This window comes from Gymnoscopelus microlampas (genome assembly GCF_963454915.1).
Source record: "Gymnoscopelus microlampas genome assembly, chromosome: 1".
Taxonomy (NCBI): domain Eukaryota; kingdom Metazoa; phylum Chordata; class Actinopteri; order Myctophiformes; family Myctophidae; genus Gymnoscopelus; species Gymnoscopelus microlampas.
The window spans coordinates 44,616,023-44,637,093 of NC_139962.1; the positions used below are offsets into that span (position 1 = coordinate 44,616,023).

At 39.9% G+C, this 21,071-nt stretch overlaps 1 protein-coding gene across 4 annotated transcripts; it reads right to left on the reverse strand.

Moving 5' to 3' along the window:
- Window positions 1-4,296: 4,296 nt before the first annotated feature.
- On the reverse strand, window positions 4,297-19,108 carry taf1b (TATA box binding protein (Tbp)-associated factor, RNA polymerase I, B). 4 transcript variants are annotated; one of them, XM_084064111.1, is made up of 15 exons: window positions 18,981-19,108; window positions 17,996-18,094; window positions 17,087-17,180; window positions 13,157-13,260; window positions 12,889-12,998; window positions 12,502-12,587; window positions 11,720-11,900; window positions 9,274-9,373; window positions 8,779-8,926; window positions 8,385-8,556; window positions 8,049-8,092; window positions 7,141-7,231; window positions 6,809-6,879; window positions 6,314-6,551; window positions 4,297-5,036 (listed from the first exon to the last, which is right to left on the reverse strand). In XM_084064111.1, exons 1-15 carry the CDS (start codon window positions 18,996-18,998, stop codon window positions 4,802-4,804), a joined length of 1,791 nt encoding a protein of 596 aa, XP_083920237.1. In that variant the 5' UTR covers window positions 18,999-19,108; the 3' UTR covers window positions 4,297-4,801. The 4 variants fall into 4 exon arrangements, with proteins under 4 accessions (XP_083920237.1, XP_083920236.1, XP_083920235.1 ...); XM_084064110.1 differs by lacking the exons at window positions 17,087-17,180; window positions 17,996-18,094; window positions 18,981-19,108 and adding an exon at window positions 13,616-15,467 and having other exon boundaries at window positions 4,298-5,036; window positions 12,502-12,598; window positions 12,903-12,998; XM_084064109.1 differs by lacking the exons at window positions 17,087-17,180; window positions 17,996-18,094; window positions 18,981-19,108 and adding an exon at window positions 13,616-15,467 and having other exon boundaries at window positions 4,298-5,036; window positions 12,502-12,598; window positions 12,900-12,998.
- Window positions 19,109-21,071: the final 1,963 nt, after the last annotated feature.

Here is a 21,071-nt window from a genome sequence, read left to right on the forward strand (position 1 = left end):
TACTTAGCTCTGGTCCAGAGCTACCTGTTACTGAACAAACAACAACAACAACAAACAAAAAAACGTGTTTTAACCAAAAAATATCACTTACCCTACCTTCAGCAGCTGCAAACACTAGTATAGTATTTCATCATCATTATTATTAATTTGTTAGTAACCAGGCCGATGTCCATTAGGAACGCATTGTCAGATTGTTCCTGTTGTCAGAGTGAGTGTTTTTGACACTATGTTTTCTCATGCCAATAAAGCTCCTTTGAATTGAATTGAGTACCCTTTGTCAGAGTCTACTAAAGTATTATTACTTGGTGCAGTACCCACTGCATTGTGAGCTTACAGTTATCCATCTCTTTTGTGCATCGTCATATTTCAGATCTAAAGTCTAAACAACCAATGAGTTGTACACTAGCCTCTCTTATAATAGTACTTGAGGCCAGTCTATGACCTTATACTGATGACATCAGGGCTCTCTGAGACACTACTGCTACACATACATGGGTATAAAAGAGACACAGACAGACAGGTACAGAGATTTCCATATATGGGCATCAAAAGGAGATCTGCTGATCTGACCGACTTGGTGCATCACTCCCTCGGGTCTTCTGTGATGCACACACCGAGTTTGAAGTGGGTCGGGCCCCATACGTATATGACTATAGTAGACCTTTATTGATCCCACTAGAGGCCAGTCTATGACGTCATATTGATAACATCAGGGATCTCCATACATGGGCATATGAGGTAAGCAGTTGAGCAATTTTTTGCTTGAATATTGTATTAGACACAGACATGTAAAAACAGCACGAGTACAGTCAAACTCTTTGTCTAAAAGGATAACTCCAAAAAAGTCCTTGCGGTCTTGTTTCCATTGGGGTCCTAGGTATTCAATTCATCAACATATAAAATAGCACCAACATTCAATATCATCACAAATATAAAACACTATATGTACAGAGTAGGGAAAAAATGGGAGGGGGATGAGGGGATTTGAGGGATGGGGTCAGGGCATTCCGCACTTCCGCTGTAGAAGGAGAAGTTGCCCATGTTTGTTTTATGGGTGGGTGGTACCAGATCGTTGTTTAGCCTGCAGTAGTCTACATTTTCTACAAATATGTACAGTATAAAAACTATTGGAGGATGATGCAAAGGACACTTAATGGCTTCACATGTTCATTTGTTGACACTTGTTGAATGTTAACCACTTTAAAACGTATTCTTCAAATGAAATTTACATATTTTACCCCCCGCTGTCATGGCAATTAGTAAAGCATTGGGTATTTTGCATCGAAACCTATTTAATTGAATTCCTCAACCCCAAAAATGTACAATTTGACACCAATATTATTACTATAGCTCTAACAGAAGCACAGATATGGGGTCTGGTATATAGTGGTTAATTGTCGTCAGCCTTTTTTTTAAAACGCCTATATAAAGAAAATGAAGGGTGATCTAACTTGTCTCTTTGGATATTTTTTTTTCCTATGGCCCTAAGGTACTTCCATGACAAAGGGAAAAGTAAATACAAGTTTTAGAGGGGGGGGGGGGGGTTAAGTTACCCTGTTAAAACATTTTATTTTTTTTAATTAAATGTCCATATTTTACCCCCCGCTGTCATGGCAATTAATGAAGTATTCGTTTTTTTGAATTGAAACCTATTTAATTGAATTCCTTGACCCCGAAAATGTACAATTTGACACCAATATTATTACTATAGCTCTAACAGAAGCAAAGATATGAGGTCTGGTGTAATAGTGGTTAATTGTCGGCGCCATTTTTAAAAACGCCTATAAAAAAAAAAGAAGGTTGATCTAACTCGTCTCTTTGGATAATTATTTTCCTATGGCCCTAAGGTACTTCCATACCAAAGGGGACCTTTGTATCATGACTTGAAGTCAAATGTTGCTTACCACCTCCACTATATGGCAATAATTAAAAAGCATAGAAAAATATTGTTTCAAGACTAATAACCTGTCCCAAATCCACACATACACCACCACGTTAGTTTGAAAGGAAATGTGACAATATCACAGAATTGCATCACAAATAACATTGAGACAAGCTTGTCTGAACATTTTAAGTTATGCAGCGATGTGCTCTGAAAAGGTAAACTATCTTTCCTGCATAAGGAAACCATAATTGTATGGATACATTCATCGTCAATGAATAAATTTGGTTGCACAGACGGCGTGATTTTTTTTTCTTTAACGACTCATTTTCAGTTCTTATGAGACAAAAATATGGGAAGAACAATAATATATTTTCAATCTATCAAAAGGGAAATAATATGAGTATAGGTCGGACTGTTTCGGTTTCAGTTTACTTATTTATTATTTACTTTTATAACAGCCAATGAAGCAAACTCAGTGGACTTTAGTTTTCTAGTTCAGTGGTGAATTGTAGATGATCACTTACGTTACTGTGTAGGGGACATTGAAGCTATAGTTATTTACATTTACATGACTGATTGAAGTAGTAAGACATGAGAACAGTAAATGGAAGTACAAATTCACAATACAAGGTCTACTAAACTGGAAGGCTCATAAAGCACTAAGCTTGTTGAAACCCAAATCTGGGTTGAACATGATCCGTGGAGCTGCCTCTGTTGTTACGATCGTAGACTTCATTTCATGTCATCATTCATTCAAACGAAAAGTAAAAAAAAAAGTTCAACAATTTTTTTAAAGAACTACAAGCTCACGTGTCACATTGTGAGCTTGTAAATTGGCTATTTTCGGCACGTGACACCATTGTACGACAAAGGCGTTGGTTAATGGTATATTACACTGTCAAACATGTTTGGGGTCATTTCAATGTCTACTGAGGAGGTTGGGGTTCAATCCCCGGCGAGTCATACCAAAGACTACAAATTTGGTACCCAATGCCTCCCTGATTGGAACTCGGCATCAAGGGTTGGTTTGGGGTTAAGTCCCTCTGACATACAGTACTGGCGTCATGTCCAGGGGGTGTACCAATTATCTGAAAAGAATAACATGTAACATTTGGATGGTTGGATGGACAAAGATATTTTTGGCATTGAGCAGTGTCCACATAACTGCCATTTCATTTCCTGCTGAAAAAGACTGAAGATGAATAGCATTCACTGATTTGCTGGCCAAAATGACGATGAAAAATTCCTGTAACTTTTGTTCCAGTTCAAGCACTGTCCATGTCCTACAGTACTAGCCTGGTAAACCACCCGGTCGCGGAAATCGCATTTTATTTGATTTCAACGTGCGATTTCCGCGACCGGGTGGTTTACCAGGCTAATACAGTACATGACTTTCAATGAGAAAATTGGACAATGAATTTAATTATATGAAGATAGGTTGACAATGGGTGAAGTCTTCCTTTAACCACTTTCAACCTGGTGTCCCTATTTTTGGCATAGGATAACATTGTTTATCGTTTACAAAAATTGCAGATCTACAAGCGAACAATGCGATTCTGATACGATGCTTGCTTTGTCAGCTTGTAGATGGTTTATTATGGCTTAAGTGGTTAAGGCATCGCTGGGAAAACAATGAACAATCTTATTCAAACTGCGTTCTCTTTCTATACACCATGCACATGGAATGAACAAAATATGACTTAAAAAGCACGTCCACCTTAAAGGAAAGATTTATTGAAAACTTTACAAAAACTTCACTTCCATTTGAACAATATGTAAAAATAAGTTATCCTTTTCTGTACAAACAATGCTTTTGTCAGGGCAGGATTTAACCACATTAACCCTAGCGTCATTTCTGAGGCACACATTCACCGATAATAAGATGTAAAAGCTCGAGACACGTTGACTATTTTCGGCAAAGAGGTGTAGAGGGAAATTCTAGACCCTAGAGGATCTGTTATAGAGCCATGGAGGACCACGGTCAAGTAGGGTTTAAGTGGTTAATCTGCTTTCATTATCCTCTTGTTTCACTATTTACAATTCCTGTCGGTGTTTGCAGAACAAACCTGAACAGATTAACATGTGAACACACTACATAATAAAGTCAGAATTCAAACACAACTGTCCTCCCTTAAAGGAGTAGTTCACCCCAAAAATACTTCTTTCCTATCAATGACACACCCCATGACGCCTTGAATTCATGGAGATTTTTTTGTTTGTTGCATTCCTGAGCCAATAATTTGATAGACTGAGAGAACGAGCCCAATCGATGGTCTTGAAGGGCGGATCCAAACCCAGGCGCTGGATTCCAACGCCGCTTCCTATTGCTTCACCAATCTATCTCCCTGCCCCCCCCCCCCCCCCCCCTCCCCCCGGCCTGTGCACGGAGCACGCTGACGTCAAATTTAGAGCGACGCCCCTCTGCACTCTGATTGGTTAGGAGATAACAAGGTCATAAGACCACCATTCCTGCACCGTTCTCCCAGGCTTTTTTTCTTTTGTAACAAAAAAAAATGCATGGGTTTCCGAGGCTAATAATTTGACTCACTGGACTCTTTGAGAATTCGCCGGTCATCAAATTATTGGCTTAGGAATGCAACAAAAATAAAATAATATCATGAATTCAAGGCTTCATGGGGTGTGTAACTGATAGATTTTTTTGGGGTGAAGTTAAAGCAGTTCTTAAAGCAGTTCTTATAGCAGCCTAATTACACACACAATGCAACCTTCTCTGTTAAGTCACAACTCTCACCCAGATATCAATTTGCTGATCCCAGAAACCCCCTGGGTGTCTCTCAGTCGATGATTGAACGAATGTTGGTGTGTGAGTGTGACACATCTGTGATGAAACATGGGTTTGAACCCACTTAGCAGTCATTGAAAGTGGAAGCTCCAGTAGTGCCTTGCTCATCTGCCTCACACTTTGATTGAATGTCCTCTGGTTCTCCACCAGTGCTTCCATCTCCTGTACCTAAGGCTCTTCTTTGCGTGGATAGGGGGTTTGAAGAGCTTCCTCTCCACGCTCTTCACCTCTTCATGCAGGGTGGCTGCTCTCACCTCCAGCAGGAAGGAGAAGAGCTCCAGCAGCCACACATAGCTTCTAGGTAGCACGGATGACTCCAGCTCCTTATAATGGCTCTTACATTTTAACCTACAATGATGACAACACAGACACACTGAGAACTGGCACAGCATTGTTCTTACAGTAATTGAATCATACTATATTTGGAATAAACATGACTTTACTATATGCTACTGCAGAAAGTGAGAAGCAATAGAATAACAACCTAGAAATGACTATATGAGTATAGTTCATACATGCTAAATCATTATTGAATCAGCTGGTGATCAAAACCATTTTGCATGTGCATTCTACTGTTAGCTCGTGCCTTTTGTTCACTTTATACACAAATGATTGTGTCAGCTCACAACCCAATCAGTGTGTAGTTAAGTTCTCTGATGACACCGTTATCCTCAGTCTACTCACAAGTGAATGTGACATCAGTAGCCATATAACTGGAGTGGACAGGTTTGTAGGATGGTGTGATGAACATCACCTACACATTAATGTAAGGAAAACCGAGGAGATTGTGGTGGATCCCAGGTCTATAGGAGACCACACCATGATCACCATACATGGTCATGACATCAAACAGGTCACCTCCTATAAATATCTAGGAGTACAGATTGATTGGGAAATGAGCTGGCACACTCATGTGACAAGTGTGTGTGGAAAAATACAACACCAGCCTTCATTTTCTCCGTAGGCTTAGACTCTTTGGTGGATGTAGAAACATAATGCTTATCTTTTACAGAGCTAGTGTCAATTATGTGAATTGTAAGATATGGTATCACCAGTTGGTTTCGGAAACCTGACGGTAAAGAATAAATCTGAGATCTTTAGATTGGTCAAAATGGCAGGGAAGATTATAGGTATATCCACACCCCCAGATCATTTTTGAGCAGTCTACCATGGGCGGGCTAAGAAAATTGTGTCTGGCCCCTCTCATGTACTATATATCCTGAGTATAGGTTACTGCCATCAGGTAGGAGGTACAGGGCCCATGCGTGGAGTTATAATAGGGTCCCTCTGTCAATTACACTCCTCAATGGAGGGCAGACGGCGAGGCAGAAGGTAAATGGGTTGTACATGACACTTATTGTTTGTCTTGTACTGGATGGTATTGTGTATGTGTAACAGGCAACATTTATTCATAAGTTTCATTTAAGTAACATGTAAGTCTGGAAAACTTACATGTTATAGTGCATGAGTGAAAGGCATTTATGTCACGCCTGACCGGGTAAAAAGCAGGGGTAGGTAATGGAAAACTCAGAGCGGGGGGTGATTACAGGGTGGAGAGAGGGGGTGGAAATTGGTGGCCCCACCCCACTCATATCATAATCTGATTCAGATGGTGTTTTACTCACTTTGTCTTACAGTCCTTCAGGTCGGCGTGCCAGTACTTGGTGTTGAGGAGTTTCAGGGCTGCTCTCCTCTGAGCTGACACACAGTTCAGGCTCTGCTCATGAAGACTCGGCCCGTCTGACCTACCCTTAACTTCCTCTCCCCCCCAACGGAAGATAAAGCTGGAGGGAGAGGAGGGCTGGGGCCCCGTGGCCCGGCCTGAAACCGCCTCAAAGGAAGACTGAAGCTGCTCTACCACTCCTGGACACACCATTGTATGAAACCGATGTCAGTATAATTATGCTTTTTACTGGCGTTTGGCAGGATATACACTAAATTTGTTAAAAAAAAATAGTAACAATGAAATAACAACAAAAAAGCATTTTCATTCATAGAATGTAGCTCAAAGCTTTACACTGTGGAAAATAAAGCTGACAAATATGTAGGAGGAGATATTTCACAGCTAACCTGCTCAACATATCAGCAAATAAATGAAGACAATAACATAAAGCACTTACTTCTATGTTTCAGAATAATAGAGTCACAACCCTTTCCTCTAAGAAAAGCTTTTTTGTGTGTCCACTGTTTCCTGTAACAGTGAAGAAAACATGCACTGAAAAAGTTTGGTAATAAATTGACAAACAGACTAATAATACCATAATACCATACTTATATTATATCACATAACAAAAATAGTTTGTAAAAATACTTTCTTGTCTTAGTTTTCATTATTGTCTGTGAAACCTGTTTTTATACAGAGCTATGGAATTAAAATTGCCATTGTTGGTATTTCTTAACTTAGCAATTATTATTATTATTACTATCATCATCATCTCGCAATAAGTCTTACCTAGCAGTGAACTGTTTCCGTGTGTGTGTGGCTCTACTCAGGGCAGTCTGTAAAAGTCTGTACCACCTCCTCAAATTAAAACTCTTCTGCTCTGTTAGAAATAAATGTACAGAATGAAACTTCATTGTGCCACAAGTTTAAAGTCACTTTAAAGGTTTAGGTTTCACTGTGGTGGAATTCTAGTGTAAAAGACCTCCGCACACCCAGTCAGTCTCAGAGCAGGTGCGTAAGCGACAAACAGTAGATCAAAGAAGGAGAGATAGCCGCAAACTGCCACTTGCTCGTTTTTAAGAGAATTTATTATGTAACAACGTTTCCGTCGTGTAGACCTTCCTCACGTTTGCGAACCTGAGGAAGGTCTAAGGAATTCAAAACAGACTAGATCCAATAATCATACACCCAAAAGGTGCTTTCCTGCAGCATGGTGCTGGCTCAACTCGTCTTGCCTTTTTCGTTTTTCAGTTAGGCCAAAGTACCTGGTACTTTTTTAGCATCTGTCGAGATTCCAAGCGAACTGAGGCGACACCAAAAGGTGAAAACACTGCAGACTACTGATTGGTCAGAGACAATTGTCATCAGCGTGACTGTCATGATGGACAGCATGGAAGCTCCTAAATACTGTGAAAACTTGTAGACTATTTATAATAAATGATGATAAATCAATTCTGAGCAACTGCATGACCCATTTCTCACCTAAAATGTTATCAGGAACTCATTTAGTTTGACTGTACATGTGAAATAGATACCATTTCCAGACAGCATTTGCGTAATGCAAGTAGAATTAAGTTGACTAGATAATATGCAGTGGAAACGTGACTAAACACCAAAAGACACAATAAGGGATAATTTAAAAAAAGCTCAGTGAATGCCAGTAATCTAGCTGGTTTTACAGACCTAACGAAACCTACCTGGGTGTTGTTTATCCATGTCCCCTGCCTTGCTGGATAAAACCCTGAAAGACAAACATGAATCATGATTGTGGAGTAAACGCAGTACAGAGAATTAAAACATGGCATGATTCAATGAATGCCTTGGTATTCTCAGCTTATCAATCAACCCGTTATCATTTACAAACCCAACCTCATTAACAGACAACTCTCAATGCAAGGCATGGCAAGTGTATTTCTATAGTACAAACCAAGTAAACACAACAGCATCAATGCTGCTGATCCAGTTTAACTAAATGTGAAATGTTGACTTAAAAGTGTTTAAGTTCCTTAAAAGTGTGAGTGTGTGCATGTTACCATTCTGTGTGGTCATTGAAACCAAAGAGCAGTTTCATTGTGACGATGATGGTGGCAGCAGTCTGCAAGTCATAGCGAGGAAGAGGAGAGTTCATAGGATCCATCGTGTTGATGGGCTCATCTGATAAACCAGTCTTCTCTATCACCCAGCACACCCATTCATACAGCTGATCTGGAGAAGGATAGAACTGTCAATACATTTTTTCATTTTACACCACCGCTGATCAGCATTCAGACACAACAGCATTCAACTTTATGCACCCACTGATAGAGAAGATCTGGAGACAGATATAACATTGTACACACCGATTCATACAGATGATCTGGAGACGGTGTGTGTGTGTGTGTGTGTGTGTGTGTGTGTGTGTGTGTGTGTGTGTGTGTGTGTGTTTACCAGGCAGGTTGATGTGTGTGAGGTATCTCAGACTGAGCGTAGCAGGGTGCAGCAGACACTGACTGCTGATTGTAGGGAAGCGGGGCAGCTCCATGAATATAGCCAGGGCCTGGGCTTCTTTATGCACATCCTTATAGAGAGGAATGGACTGGAACCCCCACACACACACAAACACAAACACATACACAATCTCAGTCAGCTTCTCTGCCACTGAAACCTAAAAATACCCCAAAAGATGTCATAGATGCTCTCTGGTTGTGCCCATTGGCTCTAATAAAAAAAATAAACAATGAAACAATAAACAGCTCCTCTCAACAGGGACAGTTTGGAGGAGCCCCAGCAGTGTCGAGGGGTACAGGGGGCTTTCAGATGGGGCCAAACACGGAACATTTGCCTTTGTGATGACATGCACATTGAAGCAGAGTCTACTTTCGAGTGGACAGACCTTCTGGTTACGGGATGCTAGCCCTGAGGTTGTTTGTGTAGAACACTCACCGTCATCCTGAAGAATAGAGTATCTCTGCCAGTGGGTTTCATGTCTTCTGGAAAAAGGTCATGTGCGTTCACATAGGGGATGTGACCTTCACTGACAAACCTATAGACAGAGCACAATACAAACAACTGTGTGTATCAAAAATGTGTTCAATGACATCACAGACAGAACAGTTAGTCAGTCTATGCTAAATGACACTTGCACTAAGTTAAATTAGTACAATGTTAAAGACGCACTGAAGTGACATTTTCGGTCATTTTATTTTGAAGGTTCAGCCCGAAACGTCGGCTCAACGACTCTAAACCAATCAGAAGGTCCCATCCCTTCAGGCTATGGGACGTTGGATCTCAATCACTTCAGCCGTGCTGGCACACGGCTAGTGTTTGTTTACAAGTGAGAGAGACGGCCAGTGAAGCACGTTTGCTACTACCTGGCTTATTTCTAACCTATAATGTTTTCAGATACATATTTTAGTGTGCAGATGAAGTTTAAAATGAGTAATACACTCATCTTCAATGAGATTCAAAACGGAGTATCTCTGTAATTAAAATCAGCTGTGTTTGAAGAACGTGCAGCTATGGGAATCAAACAGGTGCATGTAATCAAGATTCATTTATATTCGTGAAGGCTGTATTATGTCCAGGGGTGCACATAACTGGTGCGCAGGTGCGCATGCGCACCCAAAATAAAAAATGAGCACCACATCAGACGACGCGAGGCGCATTTGCGCACCAACAGCTGGGACAGGAATTTCCAAGCTTTTATTTTTTAGCAAAACTAAAAAATAAAAGCCTGGAGATCGAGGACGCATGCTGCACGTGATTGTGTCAGTGTCTCGCATCGCCTCGCAGCGTGCACGCAGCCAGCAGCGGCTGTTTAAAGGCACTCGTCACCGATGATGAACGCACCGTGATGGTGCAAAACATGCCGGGAACGTCCCAATCTGGCGGATAAAAGCAGCGCAGCACAGGGCACCAACCTCACCAAACGATATGAGAGAGAAAAAAACGGCGAAAATCGGCGGATTTTTCAAGCAGAACGTCCTCTTTTTTTTTTTTCTCTCGCGCAGCTGCCCCCCCCCCCCCCCCCGTTGACAAAACGGGACGGGACCATTTATTTGATGCGCACCAAGTCACATCTCCAGGTGCTCTTCTGAGCACTAGCCCTAAAAAGTTATGTGCACCCCTGATTATGTCATCACGCAGCACGTTTTCAGGAAGTAATTAAGATTGGCTTTTTAGGGACTTTATATGTAAAAATACACAAAAATGTTTTATTTTTATTTTTTTTGGCATCTATTGTTAGGTATGCCCATATGATGACCACGGATATGCTCTAAAAGTGTGAAAAACATATTTTTCATTTCACTACACCTTTAAGCCAGTCTCAGGGTGTCACCAGTTTGAGTGATGCACTGGGTCTGGGAAAATCAATTATGTCACAACTTTAATATTCAGATATTTCCTATGGACCACAGATGGCTAATTCCAAATATCCTAATATTTGTACACTCGTTATAAAGCGGGTTGCAATTCAAGCATACTTTAAACATTCAGATGTTTCATTTTTATGGCGTGGCTCTGCTGGTGTCTAGTCTTTCTGGAGCTAATCTTGCAAACCTCTTGACTGATCAGTGCCAAACTGCTTGTGCACACTGTGAGTCGGCCACAGAAGTACCTCCGCAATATTCTTTCCATATATGTTTATACTTTTGGAAATATTACCTTTACATTTTCATAATCGGATGTCAATTGGGCTCTGATTGGGCTGAAACTATGCCCAAATTTGGGTGGTAGTGACTGTCTGGGTTATGAATGGACATACTTGTCTTAGTAAATACTTAATCGTTATTTTTACATGCCTAGATCATCAGCAATAGCTATGAGTTTCACTGTTCACTTTCTTCAGAGACGAGATGTCAGTGAAATGTATAGCTGATTAAGTTATGGGTAAAACATTGTTCTCGTCAAGCAGTACATACTAGGTGAACTATTTTAAAGATCATTATTTCTATTTGCTTGTGAGACAACGCAAGGCAGTGGCCAGTTTACAGTTGGCTTGACTCTAAATGGACATAAAGATCTTTATCATTTTCACCAATTGCGACAAACCTACTTGACAAGAACAATGTTGGTGTAACCAAGAGTGAATCTTATATCATCTACAATGCAACTTTCACACAATGGCATTGCTGGTTTTACACAGACAAGATACCAGTGCAGCTTCATGTTTGAATGACTAATCGTATTTTACCATAAAGTGCTGACTTCTGCAGAGATAATCTCACTGCAAAAAAACCTTGATTTGATTTATTGGCTAATTTATTTAGAACTAGTAATCCGACATTTGCTAGGAAAATGTGCAGAATATCCCAAGCTTATAAAAAGCTTGCTCGTTGAGAATAAATTAAGTTGTAAGTTAAATGTTTGTTTAATGCATGGTACCAACCTGAGTAGTTCAGACAAAGTCATGCCCTCTCTACACCAGACAAGGGCCAGGTAACAGAGGGCCAGCGTCTTACGCATGCTCAAGAGACTCCCGGCTCTTTTCCGACTCTTGGTCAGGTACTTTGCTGCATCGAAGGAACCCGAAATCACAGATTCGCATTCACTATCTTCCGTCTCTTCTCCTGTAAGAGAAGGGGCAGTCACAGCATAAAAAAGAGAATATTGGGAAAAGAGACAACAGTAGAAAGCTAAAAGAGGAATGGAGGATGTTACCCATTCACTATCCTTCCTAGAATTTTCAAAACATGGTGCAAGTTTTGAACAAACAACCTTCTTGTCAAAAGCCCACATCTCTAACCTCTAGGCAAACTTGTTTATCAACAGTCCTCTTATGGTTATCTCCACCAGTTTGTGTCTGTGTGTGAGTGTGTGTATGTGTCCACGGCTAATATCGCAAACCATTGGACCGATCAGCATCAAATGTCTGGTGCACGCTGCCAGTAGGCCAATAAACTACCTCTCTTGAAATATTTTAACTTAATATCATAATGATCATAGTCCAAGGCATTCGGATCAGGTTGAAACCTTGTCCAAATACAGTGTCATATGTAACGTCATAGATACAGTATGTCATATCATACATCATAGACTGGCCACATATTTCCAGGTGCAGACACAGAATGCACTCCACTGAGCACATGAACTTTTCTAGTTTTACAGAAGCGTCAGTCAAGTCTACTGAAACATTTATCACGTCAGGGATCAGAACCCCTGTGTTCCAACCTGAGGTATCGCCTGTGTCTGAGAACATGTCTGAGCGCCTGTCATCCTCGCTGGACAGGAAGGAAGAGTCCATACCAACATCACTGCTCTGAGACCGCTGAGGGACAAAAGACACAAATCGACAAAGACAACAGGTTAGGCTCTCTGATGTAACTTTGCATAACCTCTGATATATAAAATAAATTAACCACTTAAACCCTATATTCTTCATTGACAGGTGTCCCCCAGGGTTCCGCAGTTTTTCCCAATCTACAACATATCTTTTTGCCAAAAATAGCTGATCCACAAGCTCACAGCTGATCACATTGCGATCGGCTGTTATTCTTAAGTGAAAGCATATGGGTCTAAAAACAAGTGTCCAAACCTTTATGACACTGGTGTAAATACCATATATCACTCACCATCGCCCTTTTCAAGTGTGAATGCCGTATGGGATTGTTTGTGTACGCCTGTCGACTGGTCTGCAAGTACATCCTCCACAGCTGACACAATACATCCTAGATTAAAACATAAGTAACACAGCTTGAGATGAACTGAAACTATGATTTCTCATATTCTAAGTTGCTTTGGACAACATAAATCTATCAGTTACAGACAGAAAGAATAACAAGTACATAGAATGATATAAGACAGTCAGAATGTCAGACTGTAAAACCTTAAAATGGGGATTCACTCCAAGCTTCAGTAGAGCTTCAGCTTGATGCTTCAGGATGATCTGAAAGCCCTCACAGACCATCCACCGTTTCCGTGGGCCAGATTCTGAAACACATGAACAAATTGCATGTTTTTCTCCTCTGATTCTGATTTCAATACATCTAAAGTCTGTAGATGTTTGGGTGCAGTGTTTCGTTTTAAACAACACAATTAACAAATCAAAAAATTAACACCCTTTAGTGTTATAAATGTTAGACTATTCCAATTTCATAACAAATAAAGTATAATGCATGCAGCCATATACTACACAACCACTTCTGTAGCAAATAAATCATAAGCATAGCATACACACTGAATCCATTCTTCTCCGACTAATTTCAATTTCTTTGTCTTTTTCGGGCAAGAAAACATTACTGGCTTCAATCATTAATTAGTCAGTTCATTCAATGAGCATCCTCACGTTTTGCTAGAGGAATCTCGTGGACAGAAAAGAAGTCTGACCAGGAGATAGACTTCTTCTCCTTTGATGTTTTATCGGTCTTTGTTTTCTTTTTCTTTGATGTTTTATCTCTCTTTCTTTTCTTCATCAGAGTTACATCAGATGTTTCCCCAGCTGGAGCTTCACGCTCTGTTGACTCCAGATCATGATTTAACTCTTGGTTCTTGTTTTCACATTTCTCCTTTCTCTCCTTTTTCTTTTTCTTCCGTGTTGGAGTGTGGAGCATTGCAGTGTCGACAGGAGGAGGACTGACATCTCTGGTCTGGGAGGGCAGATGCTCCAGATTTTCATCATTCTGATTTTTGTGGATTTCTGATTTGTCCTCGACTTTTTTATCCTTTCTTTTCTGAGACAGTGTGTCAGACGTTACACCGACGTTTGCAGAAGACAAATCAGTGGTCTGTTCCTCATCTACATCCTGGCTGTCTTTTTTCTCTTCGTTTTTCTGAGAGTCTTTACTCCGTTTATCCTTTTTCCTCTTCTTGATCAACGGTGTGCCTAATGTCAAACTGGGTTCCTCACATTGTGACTGTTGGAGATCTTCACTATTTAAAGTATTGCCGTTCTCTGTGTTTTTCTTCTTTTCATTGAGTTTGTTATCCTTTTTCTTTGATGTTGGCATGTCCAACATTAAACCGATTGGTGGAGTTGAACCACCATCACTGATTTGGGCCTGTGGCTTGTCACCTTCCACTGGCTCTGTGTTTTCATCATTTAACTTCCCTTTATCCTTTTTCCTCTTCTTTTTCCGTGGTGTGTCCAACATCAAATCGGGTTTTGGAGCAGATCCCTCAACATTGATTTGGGATTTAGGCAAATCAGTGCTCGGTTCCTCATCTATTATTACATCTTGGTCGTCTTTATTCTCTATGTTTTTCTTGGAGTCATTCATTTTTCGCTTCTTCCTCTTCTTTATCCGTGGTGTGTCTAATGCCAAACTGGGTTCCTCACATTCTGACTGTTGGAGATTTTCACTATTTGAAGCATTGCCAGGCTCTGTGTTTTTCTTCTTTTCTTTGCGCTTTTCAACCTTTCTTTTCTTTGACACTGGTGTGTCCAACATTAAACCACCATCACTGGTTTGGCTCCGTGGTTTGTCACCTTCAACTGGCTCCATGTTTACATCATTGAACTCCTGGATAGTTTTAGATTTTTTCTTCTTTTCTTTTCTTTGACACACTAAACAGTCTTCTGGAGCATTACAAGCAGGGGGTTGTTTACATCCATGGTCATCGTTTAGATCTTGGTTATCAGCTCCTTCATGTCTCTCCTTGCCTCCTTTCTGTCTCTTATTCGGTGTGTCGTTTGATGAACAGTTGTCGTCCTCCCTGGTTGTTTGAGACTCCTGTTGCTGTTCATTTAACTTCAGTTTGGCTTCTTTTCTTTTCTTTTTAAGTTTCTTCCGTTCAGAGATCGACGGGACACATTCCGCTGGCTCGATGTTTTCAACATCCGTGAATACTTTTTTCCTCTTTTCTCCATTTTTGTTTTTAGATAATTTGTCCGTTGGATGCGTAGTAATCTGCGACATATTACAGAAAACTTCTGTCTGCAAGGTGCAGGATGTGGGCAACATGTGGCTAATGCTAATTCAGTAAAATAGCCCGTCTTGGCTCGCGTGCAGACTGCAGAGAAGACAGGTTTATACTAATGTCTCCTCAACTTCAACGTTGTATCCTTGGGAACGATTGTTTCGTCGCTGTCTGGTTTACATGACTAGTTACTTATAGCAATAGCATGTTTAATAAATGACTCCACTACAGCGGCCATGACAGTAACACGTGTTGTTGTTCTTCACGGCGTGGTTACGTCGAGTTACGTGACAGTGTTGCCAGATTTTGGGAGAGGAATAAGGAACCAGGTCTATGAAAACAAGCCCAAAAGAAGCGACTACTAGGGTACGGTTGAAATATTTTAACAACACAAATCTAGTACAGGGGTCCCTGGCAGTGCTGGCACAACATGTTTTCAGATTTTCAGATAATTTGGGGGTCTTTGACATGACAATGTTTAAGAACCACTGGTTTAAACAACATTTAGGAAGCAAGTCTAAATAAGCAATTACACTTTAGAAACAAGCCCAAAAAACGCAATCACCAATATTTACAAGCAACTTTACAGAAAAACAAGCCCAAAGTAGCTTGTAATAAGCGGACATGGCAACACTGTTACGTGATTGCGTAACTAACCTGCGTCGCGCTATTCTCGAAATCTTGATGGCCGCTTGGGGGCGTAAGCGTGCTGCATGTGTGTACTTTCATCACTGTCCATGCAGTGATATACTAGAATGCTCCAAACTCCATACCAACTATCCAACCAGTGTCCAGTGGTGGAAAAAGTACTCAAAGGTTTTACTTAAGTAAAAGTATCAATACTGCAATGTAGACATACTACTGTTACAATATTAAGTCTGGAATTAAAAAAATACTTGAGAAAAAGTACAAAAGTACTGGTATCAAAAATGTACTTAAAGCACCAAAAGTAGAAAAGTACTCATTATGCAGAAGGTCCCATTTCACAAGTTTTCAAATGTACAAAAATCTTTTGAAAATAGCTGATCTAAAAGCTCACAATGCATTGCATCGCAACGCATTGTGAGATTGTAGCTCTGCTATTTTCATATGGCCGAAGTGTATATAGGCCTGAAGTGGTTAATGTATGTTTTGTAATAACAATAAAACATCCACAAAGTAACTAGTAACGAAAGTTTTCAAATATTGTAGTGGAGTAAAAGTAAAATATTTGTCTCTGATATGTAGTGGCGTAAAAGTATAGAAATTTGTTAATAATCCAGAAAAGTAAAAGTACCTCAAAATTGTACTTAAGTACAGTACTTGAGTACATATACTTAGTTACTTTCCACCACTCGAAATCTTGATGGCCACTTGGAGGTGTAAGCGTGCTCCATGTGTGTACTTTCATCACTCTCCATGCAGTGATACAGTATACTGGTCCAAACTCTCACTTTGTCTTCTTTCCTTCAAACTTCCTAGTCGCTTCTACATACATACATTGCCTTCTCATGACCATACTCATGAACATTGATGGTTTTCATTCATATATTCACTGGCAACGTATAGCTGTACACAAATCCATTCTTAAATCCCTTGGTGATAGTCAGTCACATAGTATATTCATTCATATATTCACTGTAAATGTACAGGATATTTTTCTTTTCTCTTTTTTATGGAAATAACAAAAACGATGGAGCTCGCACAAAAACAAATTTCTCCCAATGTTTTACACCTGTAAACCTGTGATGTGACAATAAAGTTGTTTCTGATTATTAGTCTTATTCTTAAGTCATCTTACACATTTTAAACTTACAGTCAAACAGCAAAACAAAACTCCTGCCTTCCACCTGTTTGTGTGTCATGATGTGTTATTAAATAAGCGATTATGATAATTGTACCATCCTGGTGAGTAACTAACCAGCTTGTTGATGGCGTGCACTAGCTGCTTTGCTGATGGTGGTAATCCTGCTGAAACCAAATAGGAGTGAGGGGTCCACGACCTCCCTGGTTCTCTGGAAGAATACAATAAAATCGAACAAAACATTTACTGCATTTTGGTGAGGAAATTGACCTTTGGCACTAATGTGTTAAGAATTGAAATGAGATGCAATAAATGTGACTTGCTCCACTGAAATTAGTTGGACGTTAGTTGCACCTTTATCTAACCAGTCAGTGCTGACCATTCACCAAAACAATACATGTTGGCAGATTTTTCAGGAAGCCATTGGATTCCATTCATCTCAGTATGGTATGAAAATCAACTAGCAGAGACTTGAAGCTTGCTTGAGATAATTAATCCAAAGCAAGACTTTTCACTTTGCAGTTGCTTTTTTGCCAACGTTATGTTATTGTTGTTTTAATGCATTTTAAAACGCAGAACGATTTTAAAAGTCCTGCCAAGAATTGGCTATGGAGAAAATACTGATACAAAATTCAAACATCCATGATTTTAAACATGCAGTGCCAATGAGGTTTAGCCAACAATTACTCAATTATTCGGTCATGTTCTATTAATCAAGAGAGGTTTATTTGTCACTCATTCATAGAGGTACAATAAGCAAAATGTTGATTTAATGATTACAGCGAAAATGTAAGCATAGGCAAAATCTAAGAATATAGCCATTTACAGAAACGTTTAGCCAAAGTTGTGAATAGACACTGACAGCCATATGGTCCTTTAATTCAGAACAAATGTGTATTAACAAGGGTAGCCTGGCACTGGAAACAGACATGTCTTGTGTAAGGAGTAGGCATGATCACTAAGAGTAGAGTAGACAAGTGGACTTCGCAGTAAGTTGAGGTTCAATGGGTCCTCAGCGTTCCTCACCTCGATAACATTAAGGCAGGTCCTGCAGTAGTATCTGCCTTCATCTGAGATGCCCCAGTCCACTGCCGAGCACTGCTCACATGGTACTCTGTATGCACTCTGAAAGAGGGGTACAACAATACCCTTAATACCAGGGCTCATCACAAAATGTTGAACTTTGGGTATTACAGTTCAGTGGTCAAACAGGCCTTTTATCAAAACTGAGGTTTTGGTCAGATAAACTAAACAATATACTATACTATACAAATAATAATTATTGCCTCTCTAATATTATTACTATTGAATGATAGGCCCTGTCACTGTCGATCATATTGAGGTAAAAAAAAAAAAAACGAATTTCATCCACTTCTTTACACCTGTAAAGCTGTGATATGACAGTAAAGTTCTGATTCTCAAACATAGAATCACAACACACACATAGACCAGGTCTTGAACTCTGATTACATGGTACTGTACTGTTTTTGTTAATATGAAATCTAAACCCTTATCATAACCTTTGACATTCAGAGCACAAAAACATCCTCTACTACACAGTTATCCACAGGAGCGTCTAGTCTAGCCCTGAAACATGATTGTCATACAAGCGTCATGTGAACCATGGCTACGTCTAGTCCAGTGGTTCTCAAACCTTTACATGTCAAGGTCTCCCCTTATCAGAGTTACAGACTTGTAAGGGTCCATTTAGAACCCCTAAAAGGAAGAGTCCCTAGAACCCACTTTGAGAACCACTGCTCTAGTCCACAAGAGGCTCATCTCTATCGCTTACAACAACACACTGAATATTATGTCTTTAGCTTTAATGTCTGTTTCATATCAATCCAGGAGGAGAGGTTGTAACGGTTCGGTCATTCACATCACAGAACCTAGTTTACTTTTGTCGTTTTGCGGCTTTCAATCTCTCTCATACTCACATCTCTAAAACTGTTATGAATCGTTTACACAGTTAATTGTATACGTTAAAAAGCTCAACATTAGCTCAACCCACCGATTCTTCGTCGTCCATGATATCAGCAGTACATGTTTAAGCTGTTTCTATCCAATTTTACTTTCTAAACGTCGCTTCGTTCAGTTCAATTCACATCATGAGAACACGTTGTGTTGTTTAGACTTTAGCGGGATGGGGAATTACGTCACTTTGCCTCGCTACCTTGTGTTACATTAAAATCTCTTCCGGTCATGAACACAGAACTCAATGGTTGCGTTCCTGGCTCTGGTCCATAGCTAGCTGTAGTTTACAACCCTCGTAGACGTATTTACGATTCTGACGTCTTGAAGACGTCAGAATCGTAAATACGTCTACGAGGGTTGTAAACTACAGCTAGTCCATAGCGTTAGAAAATAGCCGATCTACAAGAATAGCCTTAAATAGCCGATAGCCAAGCTTGTTGAAAATAGCTGATCTACAAGTGAGCTTGTAGAGCAGCTATTTTCAAAAGATCTCTAAACAATTTGAAAACTTCAAATGGGACATTCAGCATAATGAGTAGGCTACTTTTACTTTTGGTCTAAAAGTACATATTGATGCCAATACTTTTGTACTTTTACTCAATTTTGAATATTGAACTTTCACTCGTAACATTTTGACATTGGAGTACATTGGAGTATTTTGACATTGTATTATTGATACTTTTACTTGAGTAAAACATTTCAGTACTTTTTCCACCACTGCCTTTATGAGTTCTCTGAGTCTGAGAGGATAAAATTGGTATCCCGATTCCCGATGTGAAAATGTATTTCTGTTTAGTAAAGAGAGACAGGGTTACCCTGTTACTGAACACTAGGCAATGATGACTATCAGAATATAGAGTTATAACACTCAACTAAAGAAAATCACTTAATGCACCATTAAATTATCCCTTGGATTTAAAAATGTGCAAAGTCAATTTCTATCAGCAGAGGGCGAGATCACACTGTAATGTGTGTTTCCCAGTTGTCTTGCACTGCAGGTCCCTGGGAGATTTCATCAGTGCAACTGGGAGCACCTGGCCAGTCTCCCATTGATGTTCAAAATATATACAAAAAATAATGATCATGATTATGTTTGCAAGTAAAACAATTACACAAACACATCAATGCCCAATTGAAACAAGGATCTTGAAATTGTAATGTTGTTGTTATTTAATGGCAAACCCTTGTGAGAAGTCTGATCTGACTTATTAAAGCAAAAACTGACAGAATATATTGGAGGGAATCCCCCTCTTTCTTACTCGAAAAATGACGTGCTGTTGTTTATATGTTATGAAACAGCTGGTTATCGTCAGAAGGCAGTGAACAGGGGAATTCTTAGTGTGGACCATGGCTGAATACTGTCTGTGTCCTAGTGATAAATGTCATGGCACTGCACATCAATGTGATGTGATTTCTCCATTAAACACTGTGTCCTTGCTATAAAATGTGCAATATATCTATAATGTGTTGATAGACAATTGCTGTTGAATTCATTAAAGACCTGTATATGTCCAAGACACTTGTATGGGGCTGCTATAATGTTTTTAATGCCACCTGGAAATGAGGAAGCAATGAGCATTATACTCAACTGTGGATTATAATCCACTGTTAATGCACAGTGATGACCCATCCCATACACATACAACTAAGAATGTAACAAAAATGTCTCTTTTACAACCAGTCTGTTATGAGTGGTTGTAAACCTCTCCCCACTCCCCCACTCTCTCCACGTGGAGAGTTCTTTCTTGAGCTGAGCGGGAGGGGAAACGATAGATTAATCTAGGCCTACTCCGGGTGGAACTGTATGAGACTTATGTCCTTTGTGCCGGTAGCTTGCTATGAGTAATTTACGAGACACACAATGGTCACTCTGCCAGGTCAACTTTCAAAACAACACACAGTTAATACCTGTACACTTCAGCTTGGTCACTGACTTTCCTTAGTAACACTGGTTATTGTACATATTGCACTGTTGGCACTGGCACATTTTTGTCTAAGCTTAGGTCGAGACATGGTATGGACAACTGTGACTGTGAGTTCTTTTCTTGTATCGGGGTATATTGTGCCCGCTTTTGCTTTGGGCGGTATACTGTGATGACACTGTGACCTTGTGTTTTTTATTTATTAT

Excerpts from the sequence above, each read along its gene's own strand:
- taf1b (XM_084064109.1), bottom strand. The coding sequence starts at position 15,230 with ATGTTGCCCACATCCTGCACCTTGCAGACAGAAGTTTTCTGTAATATG. Across the intron at positions 8,927-9,273 it reads CTCTATTCTTCAGGATGACG|TCCATTCCTCTCTATAAGGA; the intron begins GTGAGTGTTCTA and ends TGGGGGTTCCAG. Across the intron at positions 5,037-6,313 it reads CTGAAGGACTGTAAGACAAA|GTTAAAATGTAAGAGCCATT; the intron begins GTGAGTAAAACA and ends TCATCATTGTAG.